Here is a 14,217-nt window from a genome sequence, read left to right on the forward strand (position 1 = left end):
AAGTGACCTAATGGTGTCCTAAAACTCCATCAGGTGACCCAATGGAAAAAAAAAAACCTTGGGAGAACCCAGGCTCAGTCAGGGGCCAGTTCTCCTCTGGCGTTTATTAACTAGAGGCCGGATTGTAATTTGAACTGTAAGATTCAAAATATTATATGAATGCCTGGCTGAAGAGATGCGACTTTAATCTAGTTTTAAACTGGGAGAGCGAGTCTGAGCAACGAACAATATCAGGAAGACTATTCCAGAGTTTTGGGGCTAAATGTGAAAATGCTCTCCCTCCTTTGGTGGTTCTGGATATCCTAGGTATGACCAAAAGCCTTAAATTAAGTGATCTTAAAGAGCGCGATGGATTATAGTGCGATAGAAGATCCGTTAAATAGACTGGAGCTAAGCCGTTTAGGGCTTTATAAGTCAGTAGCAATACCTTGTAATTAATACGGAACTTTATAGGTAACCAATGTAGTGATGATAAAATCGGTGTTATATGATCATATTTTCTTGATCTAGTAAGAACTCTAGCGGCTGCATTTTGGACTAACTGTAGCTTGTTTATTGAGGATGCAGGACAACCAGCTAATAAAGCATTACAGTAATCTAGTCTCGAGGTCATGAATGCATGAACTAACTTTTCTGCATCAGAAACTGATAGCATATTACGTAGCTTAGCAATGTTTCTAAGGTGGAAAAAGGCAGTTTTTGTAACATATGAAATATGATTTTCGAAAGACAGGTTGCAGTCGAGTATAATTCACAACAACATTACATGTGGGCAGCTTTTAACATGGTTCTCACCCTGACTAGAGTGGAGAAGAGGGATCGTGCTCCAGGGCTCAGGCTGATGTACGGGTCCAGCAGGTACTCATGCAGGTGAGGGTGAGGAAACACAGCTAATCTGGAAAGAACTGATGTCACCTGCAGATTTAGCTCATATGGCTGGCAGAGGGAAACAAATTAAGAATTACAGAAAATGTTATTCTTATTATTCATTCTTATTTAAGATACAAAAGTTATTCAAGATTAGCGAGTGATTTTCTTTGTCTTTTGTTATTTGATTAAGACACGTGGAGTGCTACGCAATAAGCCTCGAAAGAGAACTGAATTCAGGATCACCTACTGTCTGCGTTTCGGGTGTGTGTCAGCCAGCACGATTACGCATTGAGTTCTATTGTTCACAGCTTATTGCACTTAATAACTCTTTAACATCATGCACGTCCCGCTTTTTGTTGACTACGAGGATGTATTTATATACCACGATATAAACAATACAGCATAATCTCTAACAATAGATACTTTATATCGCTGAGACAATATATATTGTCATACCGCCCAGCCTTAGTCTGGGGAATGGGGCAGGCTGGCGAAGACACAAGCCTTTTCTGACAAAAAAAAACATCCAAGCCCTGCAAAATTTTGCTAAAACATAAGCACTGATCGTTTATCAGAAATTTAACAGAACGTTTATCCAAAAAAGAGTGGGAATTGGGAAAATATTACCATGTAAAGATGTGTCATATGGTTGTAATTTTTACATTTAACGTGTAAAAGTTCTGATATGATTTTTCTGTTTACTTTTTTACATCACAAAAAAACCCCAGCTGTTTTAACAGGGGTGTGTAGACTTTTTATATCCATTGTACACTGTGGATTATTATGCAAGTGACATATCAGTAGGATTTCAGTAAAATAAACATTCAGATTTTAGTTTTTCAAAGAAAGTTTGTTTTATTTCTTTTTACATAACTGGTATCAATCTCAGACAGGTTTGTTAAAGTCCCCCTGTGGTGAAAATCAAGCTTTTAATGTTGTTTATCTGTCTGTGTGGTGTTTTTAATATGCTTTAAGACAAACCATGTGCAAATTCATCAGTCAACACCATTGCTGAGTATTTTCTCCTTAAAACTGCAGTGAACCAAAGACAGTCTCAAAAACGGGGTTTGAAATCGCTGGTGTTTCTGACATCACAAACCAATCAGGTCAACGTGTGATCGTCAACGAGTGGATCTCTGAGCTGGCGTGAGTGAGTGGAGGCAGGGCTAATTTGCATATTCATAGAACCGCGTATACTAAATGAGGCAAGGATGTAGAGTTACATTCAAGCTATTTTAAGGCATGCCAAAAAAAATGTCAAGGAAAAAAACTTTTAAATATGTCATTTTGGTGATCAAATATGAGTTTTAAGGGATAAAATTATTGACTACAGGGGGACTTTAAATAGTTTGCCAGGTCTACTTTAACCGTCTACAAACAGAAACACTCCAAATGTTTCTGTTTGTGAGCTTTGGTTAGAGGTGGCTGAAATGCAACTTTACGCATAACTGCCAGCCTGTATGGAGAGGTTTCTGAGACTCCAGAGACACCAGAAGCTTCAAATATCTGTTTGCTGCTCAACAGTGGCTTTTTTTTTATAGCTGTCCTTTTAAACAATTACATTTTTTTGACAGAAACTTTCCTTAAGCCTTTATCTGATCGAGTTCTCTTGTGCTGTAAATTACTCACAAATCTTATGATAGTTTGATCATATCCATTTAGTTTTCACACAACATTAGTTGTTTTCATGCCTTTTGCATAACATTGCACCATTACATGCTTTTCATCTTCAGAAAGATCTTTCTTCCTCCCCATAATGCATGAGAACTGTGACTTGCTTAACAATGTGAAACAACTTCTTAAAGTAGGGTTTGCATTTACCCAAGTAGACCTGGCTGGCAAACTATTTAACAAACCTGCCTGAGATTGCTACCAGTTATCTAAAAAGATATGAAGAAATAAAACATACAAACAAATCTGAATGTTTATTGTACTGAAATCCTACTGATGTCAGGAACACAGTGTATATTGAAGTTGAGAGTGAGGGATCTTGCTGAAAATACTACTCTACCTGCTCTAGTATGCGTGCAATCCTGTCAAACAGGGTTTGTAGGAAGTGCCCTTCATAGAATTCTGTGGCTGGGTTGTTTTCAGTGGTTTTTGCAGAATCTGGCCAGTTCCAGTCATGTGAAAGAGCAGTACATTCATTTAACTATAGAGAGAGATAGAGAGAGAGAGAGCAAGAGAGAAGGACAGTTTCAGTATGAGAATATCTGAAAACCAACAAAAAACACAGTTGATAGTTACGTTACGTTCGACTTGACTAAGTAACATGGCAAAACTTGTAACACAAAATTTGGTTGAACTTTTTTTTGTTTTCAGTGTGCCAACCCACCAGTTTGTGCGCATCATGAACGTATGTGTCATATCCTGCTCCCTGAACAAGATGGGATGTTTTTGCCTCTTGGGGCACTAAACACAAGAAGCTAAGAAAATTAAAAACAAGTTAGAAATTCAAACAATCAATCACATGTATATTAGACATCCAATATATCAACCAGTCCAATTAATTGTATGATATTTGACCACTCTGAGATTATTGCCACTGTCTATACAGTAAATATAAAAAAATATACAGTAATATAGTAAAATATTATTAATTTAAAAAGACCATTTTCTATTTCAATATATTTTAGGTTTATTGAATATAGATTTTATATTTTTATATTTTAATAGGAAGAACAGAATTTATTTGAAAAATTGTAACATTATAAAAATGTCATTGCCTAATAAAATCTTTAAAAAAAAAAATCTTACTGACCCCAAACTTTTGAACAGTAGTGTGTTTGTGTGTGTATATACTGTATATCCTACACACTAAAGGGTTATGAAACTATTTGATCTCAAGTAACCCCAAATATGATGATCCCCTTCCTAAATAAAGACAGCTCGATATTCTGATGTATACAGATCCAGCTGTGTGAGAAAAATATTAAGCATGATATTATGAAAACATGTTTCCAAGTGGTTTTTATATTGTCATTTTACTAATGCATTTATTGTTATTGTTATTTACAATTAAACAAAAAATAATAATAAAATGCATTTTTTGTGCCTTTATAGGTTTTGTTTGAAGATCTGCTTAACTTTGTAAAAATATGTTACAATACAGAAAACCAGACTGGGGACAAACTCTTTTTTTCACAGTACTGTAAGGGCAGTATGGTTATGATGCTCCTATAGCTTTTGTCCTTCAAAAATTCTGTTTTTATACAGAGCATGTGAGCGAAGCAGAGCGGTGTAACGCTCCGTTCACAATTCCGCTCTATGTCAGTGCCATCCGCTCACGGCCCAAGCGATTGCTCACTGGTAAAAAGACGTTTGCTCAAATCCCGCTGCAACATGAATTTTCTCTGTGCTACACGTCTTTCTGTTTGTAATGAATTTCTTTAATGTCTCAATTACAGAGGCGGACAGAGTCCACAGCTTCATTACTTGAGTAAAAGTACAGATACCCCTTGCTAAATTTTACTCAAGTACAAGTAAAAGTACTACAGTCAGATGTCTACTTAAGTAAAAGTACTGAAGTACTTGTTTTTAAAAGTACTTGAGTATCAAGAGTACATTTTCTAAATATTGCATTACTACTGCCACAGTGCTTACAACACAGCAAACACTTGAAGCGAAAACTATCATTAACTTGTTCAGAAAATTGAAATAGTCTGGCAAAGTGGGGCCACGGGTTGGCATATTCCCGGGATGGACCTGCTGCGTCTTCATCCATTGTTTCGTCTCTTATCTAAATCTGACCATGGAATTGACTTTGGCGGAAAGCTGAAGGTGATTGCTGATAGGCTGTCCCAATCAGTGGCGCCTGCACAATCCAATCACGTTTGAGAGGGAAACAACAAATTGAGGGTTTCTGAGAATTTTTTTTTTTAGAAGTAGTAACGGGTACTCACGGTTATGGATAGAAATGTAGCGGAGTAAAGAGTACAATATTTGCCTCTCAAATGTACTTGAGTAAAGTCATGAGTACTCCCCAAAAATGATACTCGAGAAAAGTACAGATCCCTCAAAATTGTACTTAAGTACTGTACTCAAGTAAATGTACTCCGTTATTGTCCAGCTCTGCTCAATTACAATAGAGACAGTTACAATATGCCTATTTGTGGCTTTAAAGCGATATTATATAAGGTGGTATAAATAAACGTGACATGACTTGATAGTGCCAAATTGCAAACATATCCACATGGCTATGATCAGATGCTTTCTTTACTGCTGTTTATTTTTCTTGTATGTTTATTTTGTTATTGAGAGGGAAGTGCGCAGCACATATTTACATATTCATCTAAACTGCACTCTCAGCACCAAACCTGTAATAATTTCTTTGTTCTGCTGAACACAAAGGAAGATATTTTGAAGAATAGTTGATGGGCCCCATTGACTTCCACAGAATTTTTTTTCCATACTATGGAAGTCAATGTGGTCCATCAACTGTTTGGTTACAAACATCCTTCAAAATATCTTCCTTTGTGTTCAGCAGAACAAAGAAATGATTACAGGTTTGGAAAAACTTGAGGGTGAGTAAATGATGACAGAATTTTCATTTTTGGGTGAACTATCCCCTTTAAAACAATATTTGAACTCCATAATATTAGATCCATTGCTTATTTCACAGATTCTCAAAACAGCATATCACAAAGGGCATTCTGGGTTGAGCGAGTGGCCGTGAACGGACTGAGCGAGCGAAGCAGAATCTACAGAAAGGTGCTCTCCACTCCGGGGGAAACATTACCGCTCCACTCACATGCTCTGTTTTTATATTACAAAGCAAAAACTTCACTGTCTTCTAATGATACCTGTTGACGAGGTCAGCAACTTGTGTGTGCGCACTGGGATTACGTCTTTCTCTAGCACTGGGCAGAGACAGAAGAGGCTCCTGGCCACTGAACCCACTGTCTTCATACATGTCTGTGAAAAATGGATCCTCTTCCAGCTCCCTGATAGAGAAAGAGAGTGAGTAGTAAATGATGAGCCACTATGAGAAGTAAGAGAATCTGTGTTCAGTCTCTCTGCTCACTCAGACTCTTCCAGAACATCACTCTCGACTGCATGTCTCTCGTCCGCGGCCCCTGATCCGGACAGCCTGTAGCTGCGCTTCTCAAGATTACGCAACACCAGATTGGTCAAGATGCTCCTGCTGGGCTTCTGTAAAAGCTCCTCGAAGAGACGCAATGTTGTAATGCTGATCTAACAGGGCAAAAGACACGTAACACTTAAAGTGATGCTCTCAAGAGTGAAGACGTATGAATCCTTTAATCTAGTTACCTCGTCTGAGATGTGGTTGCAGTGTTCAATAAGGCGGTAACGTAGAATGTGTGTATGTGCGTCCTGCTGCTGTTCACAAAGTGTGTCATTGCCCAACAGAAACTGAACCAATTCCTCCAGGAGTGCAGGGGAACGTATGTGACGTACAGAACAGGACAGCAGAGCGGTGTGTACCAGGATCCCAACCTCGGACCTGGACACCCAGAGTTTAAAAAATCAGCACCCACTCTTCCTGTCATCCTGCAAACTCACAATTCTCATGACAGCAGACAACAACCTTTGAGGAGGTTTTGTGTTTTCTACTCACATCTGAAGCAGATGAGGCTGGATGACTCCTTTAAGCCACTGAAGGTGAATTGCTCTCGCCAGTTCAACACCAAGTACCTAAAGGTAAAAAACGTATATAATTATGTGCAATACGTTTATAATCAACATGAGACCATTTCTATACCATAAAAAATATACTATTAAACAAATTATAGAAATGTAAAAAACGAAAAAGACTTAAAAATAGTAAAAAAAAAAAAATCAAAATAGCCTTCATAAATGGCCTGTCATGAAACCCTGCATCGTGGGGAAAATACAAACAACACTTACTGTGCTGAGGAAACATACACTTATGGCAAGTGTCCAAATGCAAAGCTGAACAGGCAGAGGAGAACGAACATTGCCGAATTGTACTTTCGTGCCATTTTTATCCTCCGCTGAATAGCGATGTCATCCATAATACAGCGCAGTGATTGGGTTCAAATGAATAATGCAGAGAAATGCTCAGAAACTGCTGCCGTACATTCGTACTGTCCAGCAACGGCAGCCAATTACCACTCTGAATTAACACATATACCTCTCACTTCTCACAACGTAGGTTCAACTTTGCTTTTTAAACCGGAATAATGAAATAGCTTAAAAAAAAAAAAAAAAACACTTTCCACTTAATAATAATTGAACAAGTGCTATTGTTGTTTTCAGTGATGTGCAACCTGTACATATCTGTAAACATCTAAAAAAATGTGTTTTAGGGTTTCATGACCTTTTAAAATATCACAAAAAAAGAAGCAGCAAACCTTGTTCTTGGCCTGAGTGAACTGTTATGTGGACCAGACTTAATGCTAAGAGTTAAAAGTCTAGATATTTGAAATGATCAACAAGGATAATACATTTTTAACATATTTATAGGCAGTGTTGGGGAGTAACTAGTTACATGCAATGGTGTTATGTAATTTAATTACAAAATAAATGTAACTGTAATGTATATAATATTTTGATAGAAATGTTCATGTCGTAATTTTATCAATATTAATTTTAGTAACAGTTTTTAAATTAAAATATTTTCATGATCACCATGATGTGATCCTTGGCCCCACCCCCAAGTACTCGTTTTTGAGATCAGTAATCGAAATGAAAAATTGACAAAAAAGCCCATCCCTAGACTTTTTTCGTATATAATAAATAACTTGCGCCTCAGAGCGCACAAACGAAACGCAATAAACACGGTCATGTTATCTTGCTTTCGGAGTTGATGACAGACTTTGACTAAGGCATGTAAGAATGACCAAAACAACATTTCAGATGCTGTGCAATGAGATCAGTCCACTGGTTAGTCAGGTTATGTCAACCCATCGCACAGTCGGTCACATTACTTTTTTTGATGCGCATCAAGGAATTTATTTGGTAAATGTGTTTCCATAATAGTTTATGCATGTTTTCTTATCGGATAAAAATTTACAAAATGTATTAATTGAGTGCATACTTTTTTTTGAGCATTTTTTTTATTTATTTATGCGTATCTTGCCATTTCCATACATCATTTTTTATGCGATATCCCGAAATGCGCATACAAAAATAGTTGGATGGAAACATTGCTAATGATTTTATTCAGGACATATTTCATACTAATGCAGTTGTACAGATAAAATACACACAAGTTCAACACAAAATGAATGATTTTGTCAAACCCTTGGTGCTTCTTTGATGAGCTCATTGCAGTAGTCCAAAAAGCAGAAGAACCTGTGGACGTTCTCACTGCCAGGAAACGACGGGCTCTCCACTGTACTGTCCTGTGTGAACTGAGTCCTTCAAAACCAACAACAGATCTTCAATAAACGTTTAGAATAAGAAGATAAGACACATGTCCACAAATGAAGAGTAAACAATTCAGCACTTCATAACAGACACACACCTCCACTGTGCACTGGAGTAGCTGTGGATGTCTGCAGGGTCGAGTGATGAGGGTATGAGGCAGTAAAGTTCAGTCAGTCTCTGAGCGAGTAGGTGACACAGTGGAGTTCTCTCAGCCAGAAGATGTCCAGTGTCTTCCTGTGGTAAACTGACCAGCAGTAGCAAACTCTCCATGGATCTGAGCACAACATGACTTTTCTAAGAGAGAGGGAAAGGGAGGCTTAAAAACAATGATTCTGAATGTAAAGTTGACTGAGCTTTATGGCCCGTTCACACCAAGTCTGATCCAATAAATGGCACAAAAGTTTACAAATTAGATTTTACACAAAAAAGTGCAATTCATTGGCTTTAATGCACAACATATCAATGAACCATAAACTGTATTTTTACAAATATGTTGGAAACAATTGTACTGGTTATTTTCTATTGTTTTTTTCCCCCAAACCAAGGGGCAGCAAGGATCAGCTTTTAAAACAGAGTGACAAGACTGCGTAAATTATTATTGTTATTGAGGGTCTATATATATTTTTTTGAGGGTCTACTGAGTGTACTGCGACCAAATTTTTCATCATATGTTGAATGCTGCATGTGACTCTACTATATATATGCAGTCCAAATGTTAAAAATGGTGCTTTAGACTGTAAAAAAATAACAAATAATTAGCACATAATTTATGTTTAGCAAGTTTTTTTGTTTTGTTTTTGAATAAACCAAGGGACCACAATGCAATGCTGGGGGTCCACATAAGATTTAACAAAGTATATTTTAGGCCTGTCAAAGTTAATATGATAATAATAATATGAGTTTAATTAAATAAGTTTACGCTATTTCAAGGAGTGCGTTCTCGAGCCACCAGGCACTGTTTTGTGCGGATGGGCGGCCGGAGCGCGTTAAGGGTTTTCCTGTTAGAACGGTGTCGTAGTGGTTCCTAAGTTAATAACTAATGATCTTTGCAACGGAAGTGAATCAATCAATCAAAACTAACTTTAGCTGGACAATAACTTTATTCTAGAGCTGCTGTAAAGCCTAAACAATCTGTTACGGTTATTTCCTATTATCACTGTAAAGCTGCTTTGAAACAATCCATATTGTTAAAAGCGCTATATAAACAAACTACAGCTAGTCCAAAATGCAGCAGCTCGAGTTCTTACCAGAATCAGGAAGGATGACCATATTAGCCCTGTTCTGTCAACACTGCATCGGCTGCCTATTAAACATCGCATAAATGTTAAAATATTGCTGATTACTTACAAAGCACTAAATGGTTCAGCTCCGCAGTACTTGAGTGAGCTCTTAACGCATTATAGTCCTTCACATCTATTGCGATCTCAAAATTCCGGCCAGTTAATATATCTAGAATATCAAAATCGACTGCTGGCGGTAGATCCTTTTCCTATTTAGCACCAAAACTTTGGAACAATCTTCCTACCATTGTCCAAGAAGCAGACACACTCTGTCAGTTTAAAGCTAGATTAAAGACACATCTCTTTGACCTAGCATTCACATAATACATTATAGACTTCTATAATTTAATGTTATGCTGCATAGATTAGGTCAGCCGGAAACCGGGAATCCTGATGTACTCGTTACATCATGAGAAGAATGGCATCTACGCTAATTTTAGTGTCTTTGTTTATCCCGAGGTTTTCCCGCAGCCTGCCAGATCCAGGTCGTATCCAGATCTGATGAAGGACCTTCGCCTGGACCCGATGACAATGCAGTGCTGAAGTGCCAACTAGTCTCTCCCTATGGAGGATTCCTTTACCACTCTACAGATAAAGCGTTGTCGGGAAAATTCGTTTCGCGTACCTACCCCGAAGTGACAAAATAAAATAAAATTCTGTATCAAAATTTATAAGGAAAGACCAGTACTTTGTTTAGGCTTGGTTTGTAGGGAATTACAAACCTGCGCACATATTCAAACACACATAACTATAGAACCAATTCTTAATGCGCATGTGAACGCCATCAGCGTTTATCACAGGTTCGCGTTTAAAGTCTGTGTAGAGAGAATGGTGTCATCTTATCGGCCCCTAATTTAATAACTAATGATCGTTGCGACGGAAGCGAATCAATCAAAACTAACTTTAGCTGGAAAATAACTTTATTAAAGAACCGCTATAAAGCCAAAACAATCTCTGTTACCTTAAATGATATGCTTATCTCTGTAAAGCTGCTTTGAAACAATCTACATTGTTAAAAGCGCTATATAAATGAAGATGACTTGACTTGACTTGATAAACGAAGGTGACTTGACTTGACTTGCAATCGTTACCAAATGAATATTACAATTGTGAAATTATTTCATCCTATTTTTAAACTAAAAGCTTTTTAAACTAAACTTTTAGTTCTTCTAGAGTAGTTTTATGAAAAACTTGCATTATTAAGTGTTAAAAACACTTTTCCTAGAAATTTTAATATTTATTTATTTTTCAGTAAATGTATTCAGCTACACCATAAGGATGTAACTGTAATGCATTGTGCCTTTTTTAAATTAACTTTAAAACTTGGTGTGAATCAGCCTTGGGGTACCTCTCCCCAGTCATGCATTCTGTTTAGTTACACATCCAATCCGTCTTGTGTTTTTTTCATGATGAATCACCTCACTTTTCCCCAGGTGAATGAGTACAGGGATAATGCCTGTGGCTTCCTGAGGTGAGCTGGAGGAGGCAGAACTGGTAGAAGGAGTCGGTGGAGAGGGAGCCCCCTCAGGACTGGAGCCCTTCTGAGAGTCTTTGGTAATCTTTGTGATAGAAATGTGGGTGTTTGTTATCATATTTAAGATTCATAATCTAAATCAGATTAAATCTGAACAACAGTCAACACAATAGTGTCAGAAGACACAATGAAGAAAGCACCTCAAGGATATAGTTGAGGACATAAGGGTCTTTTCTGACTCGAGTGCAAACAGCAAGGAGAAACTGAGACTCCTCTTTTTCCGTCTGAGAATCAGGGAGTCCACACAGATGGATCAGTTTCTATAACAGAGAGTGACAAGAGGGAATTAATTAGACATTATTTTCCACATCAGAGAGTGTAATGCAACCTAATTTCCATTGAAATATTGGATGCTTCATTTCATAATAATTTCCAAAATGTGGTGAATGTATTGCTCTCCAAATGTTAAAAATCAACACACTGGCTTTAATGAAAAAAAATCATGGTGCTTAAATGTGTACAAAATTAAATGTGTACGTGAATAAAATAAAATACAAATATTTTTCATTTCTTGATTGTTTTAATGTCCACTTAATGATATAAAAGCTAAAGGAATCTTCCACCTAAAATATTCTGTCATTATTTACTTTCACTACTGTTCAAAAGTCAGCCATTTATAATGTTACGACAGATTTCTACTTCAAAAATATCAAGCAGCAATTTTTTTCCCCAATATTGATAATAAGAAATATTTCTTGATCATCCAATCAGCATATTAGAATGATCTTTTTCAATAATAATAATATTATTTATGATATGAATAATAATAGTTTTTTTTCTTATGGAGCCTTGAAAAGCATTTAAAAACAGTTTGTATTTTTTTTTTTGCATCTCATTGTCCCAAACCCATATTTATTTGAATTTCACGCAGTTCTTTTCCATACAATAACAGTTCCCTACTGACCATGTCTTACCTGTACGGGCCGATAGACATTGATTAAATGCAGCACAGGTTTCGTGATCTGGCTCAGGACTTTAGAGAAAAACAGCATCACTTGTTGACTCATGCCAGGAGGATACTGTACAAATAAAGCAATATTTCAGTTTATTTGCAGCTTTAAATATTTTATCTGTGTCTTGAGTCTGTGTCCTCATACCTGTGCTTTTCCCAGCGTGCAAAGTGTCTCTAGTATTTTGTGCTGGAGCAGGTACTCCATGCAGGGACCCGTTTCCTCTCCTTGCTGTTTCTCCTCATACACCAGGATGTCCAGCATCTGTCTGAGCCTCCAAGGGATGTCTGTGTGCTTCACCGGACGAGACTCATCTTTGTACAAGAGACAAACATGCAATTGAAACTTTCATTTAACTACTTTACCTTTCCTCTGATCTAAGCATAATTTACTGTTTAACACACTGTATGTTATAAACATGTTTATTAAACAGTATGTTATACTGTTTAACTTGAATTTACACTAATAGTTTTACCTGAAGTTTCAATGTAATAGTTGGTTATTGCTTTCCAGTGATCCACAAAAGAGTCCTGCAGGTTTATCGAAGGCTCCCTCTATAAGAATCAGAACCAGTATTTATTTTACAGCGATTAGTACACTTTCATTAGTCATTAATTGTATATGATCATTTAACACTGAGTTCCTGTAAATGCATACTCCTTAAAACATAATAAAGTCTTGAGTAATAAGCAGAGGACAAGGTCAAATTCATAATTTCATTTTACATACACTAGCATTCAAATGTTTGACAACAAGATTTTTTTTTTCATGTTTCCAAAAGAAGTCTCTTATTCTGACCAAGGCTTAATTCATTTGATAAATAAAAAAATTCTAATTCTAAATTTTAATACATTTTAAAATGTAATTTATTCCTGTGATGACAAAGTACTCCAGTCTTCGAAATCATTCCATTTGCTGCTCAGGAAACATTTCGTATTATCAATGTTAAAATCTGTTAAAATATTTTGTGGAAACCGTGATAGTTAAAAAAAAATTAAAATAAAAAAATAATATTATTTGATAATAGAAAGTTCAAAAGAACAGCATTTATTTGAAACAGAAATATTTTGTAACATTATAAATGTCTTTACTGTCACTTTTGAACAATTTTGTTAAAGTTATGCCACGTTTTGAGCATTTTTTTATATATAAATATTTTGTTATAATGCCGATGTCAATGCCTTTTAAGTGTGGCTTACGTCTTCAAATATGCTATATATGTACTTATGTATATGCACGCATGCTGTCAACCTTTTTTAAGGTTCTGAGGACGTTTTTCTCCTGTCAGAAACTTGTCCAGACCCGCGCGTGCATATCTGCACCTTCCACGTAAACACATTTTAGACAAACCCAAAAGTGTATGGCGATCAAAGAAAAACTCACATAAATATCCACTTATATCCATGGACTTAATAAACAATAAAAGACAGCAAATCAACGCAATCTATTGATTAGTGTACAGTTCTCAACTTCTGTAGCACACAAGCTAAACTGAAGACAATGTATAACTTAACTTACTTGATATAAAACACTGAAAGGCATGACAACACGTTGACAGTCTACCAAATTTCGTTTATGTACAGCAGTTAATAACGTTTATAACACTTTTATAAAGTTTTACAGTATCGCGTAACAGGTGTCTCGAGATTTGTTTTCTATATTAGCTCGGCTAAGCTAACAGGCTAGTTTAAAAATATTCAGAAGTCAGTGTTTACTTACTGTTTCCAAAGCCTGCTGCAGAAAAGCCGTCACTTTATTAAACACGTCCATGGCTGGATCCCAGCAGATCTTATCAAATTCTACATTACGTTTTGGTCATTTTTAGATCGTTATATAGAGCTAGTGTAGTTTGTAAACATTGTTTATGTGGCTGCTTAGCTTGAGCTTTACTCTGCCTCCAGTGGCGAACACTGAACCCCACTGTCATGACTGTCACAGTATACAGTGTGACTGAAACTTTCACAAAAAAACAGACTTTTTTTATTTTCATTTTTTCATTTCATTTTCATTTTTTATTTTCAACCATATTACATATCAAAGAGTCCACAGCAGAAAATTGTATAACCACCACTGATATTTGAAAAGCTTAATCCAAGGGTCAACAAACACACTGTCCTGGAGGGCCACTGTGTCCTGACTCCTGCCTTAATTCAAATTCCACAAGGGTTTAAAAAAAAAATATCACAAATAAATAATAAATATATTGAATGTACACTTGTAGGCAAAAACA

General features: G+C 36.4%; 1 protein-coding gene across 1 annotated transcript in view; it reads right to left on the reverse strand.

The window, feature by feature from the left end:
- Window positions 1–13,921, reverse strand: part of fhip2b (FHF complex subunit HOOK interacting protein 2B) — a 16,118-nt gene extending 2,197 nt beyond the window's left edge. Inside the window, exons 1-15 of the mRNA XM_084388414.1 lie at window positions 13,707–13,921; window positions 12,463–12,541; window positions 12,135–12,301; window positions 11,952–12,056; window positions 11,178–11,297; window positions 10,922–11,062; window positions 8,321–8,517; window positions 8,097–8,214; window positions 6,449–6,525; window positions 6,142–6,334; window positions 5,894–6,063; window positions 5,673–5,813; window positions 3,206–3,296; window positions 2,882–3,022; window positions 796–936 (exon numbers count right to left, since the gene is read on the reverse strand). Coding sequence (XP_084244540.1) covers window positions 796–936; window positions 2,882–3,022; window positions 3,206–3,296; window positions 5,673–5,813; window positions 5,894–6,063; window positions 6,142–6,334; window positions 6,449–6,525; window positions 8,097–8,214; window positions 8,321–8,517; window positions 10,922–11,062; window positions 11,178–11,297; window positions 11,952–12,056; window positions 12,135–12,301; window positions 12,463–12,541; window positions 13,707–13,757 — 1,932 coding nt within the window. The 5' untranslated portion in view covers window positions 13,758–13,921. The remainder of the gene's footprint in view (window positions 1–795; window positions 937–2,881; window positions 3,023–3,205; window positions 3,297–5,672; window positions 5,814–5,893; window positions 6,064–6,141; window positions 6,335–6,448; window positions 6,526–8,096; window positions 8,215–8,320; window positions 8,518–10,921; window positions 11,063–11,177; window positions 11,298–11,951; window positions 12,057–12,134; window positions 12,302–12,462; window positions 12,542–13,706) is intronic.
- Between the last annotated feature and the right edge of the window lie 296 nt (window positions 13,922–14,217).

Source organism: Rutilus rutilus (assembly GCF_951802725.1).
Source record: "Rutilus rutilus genome assembly, chromosome: 19".
NCBI lineage: Eukaryota > Metazoa > Chordata > Actinopteri > Cypriniformes > Leuciscidae > Rutilus > Rutilus rutilus.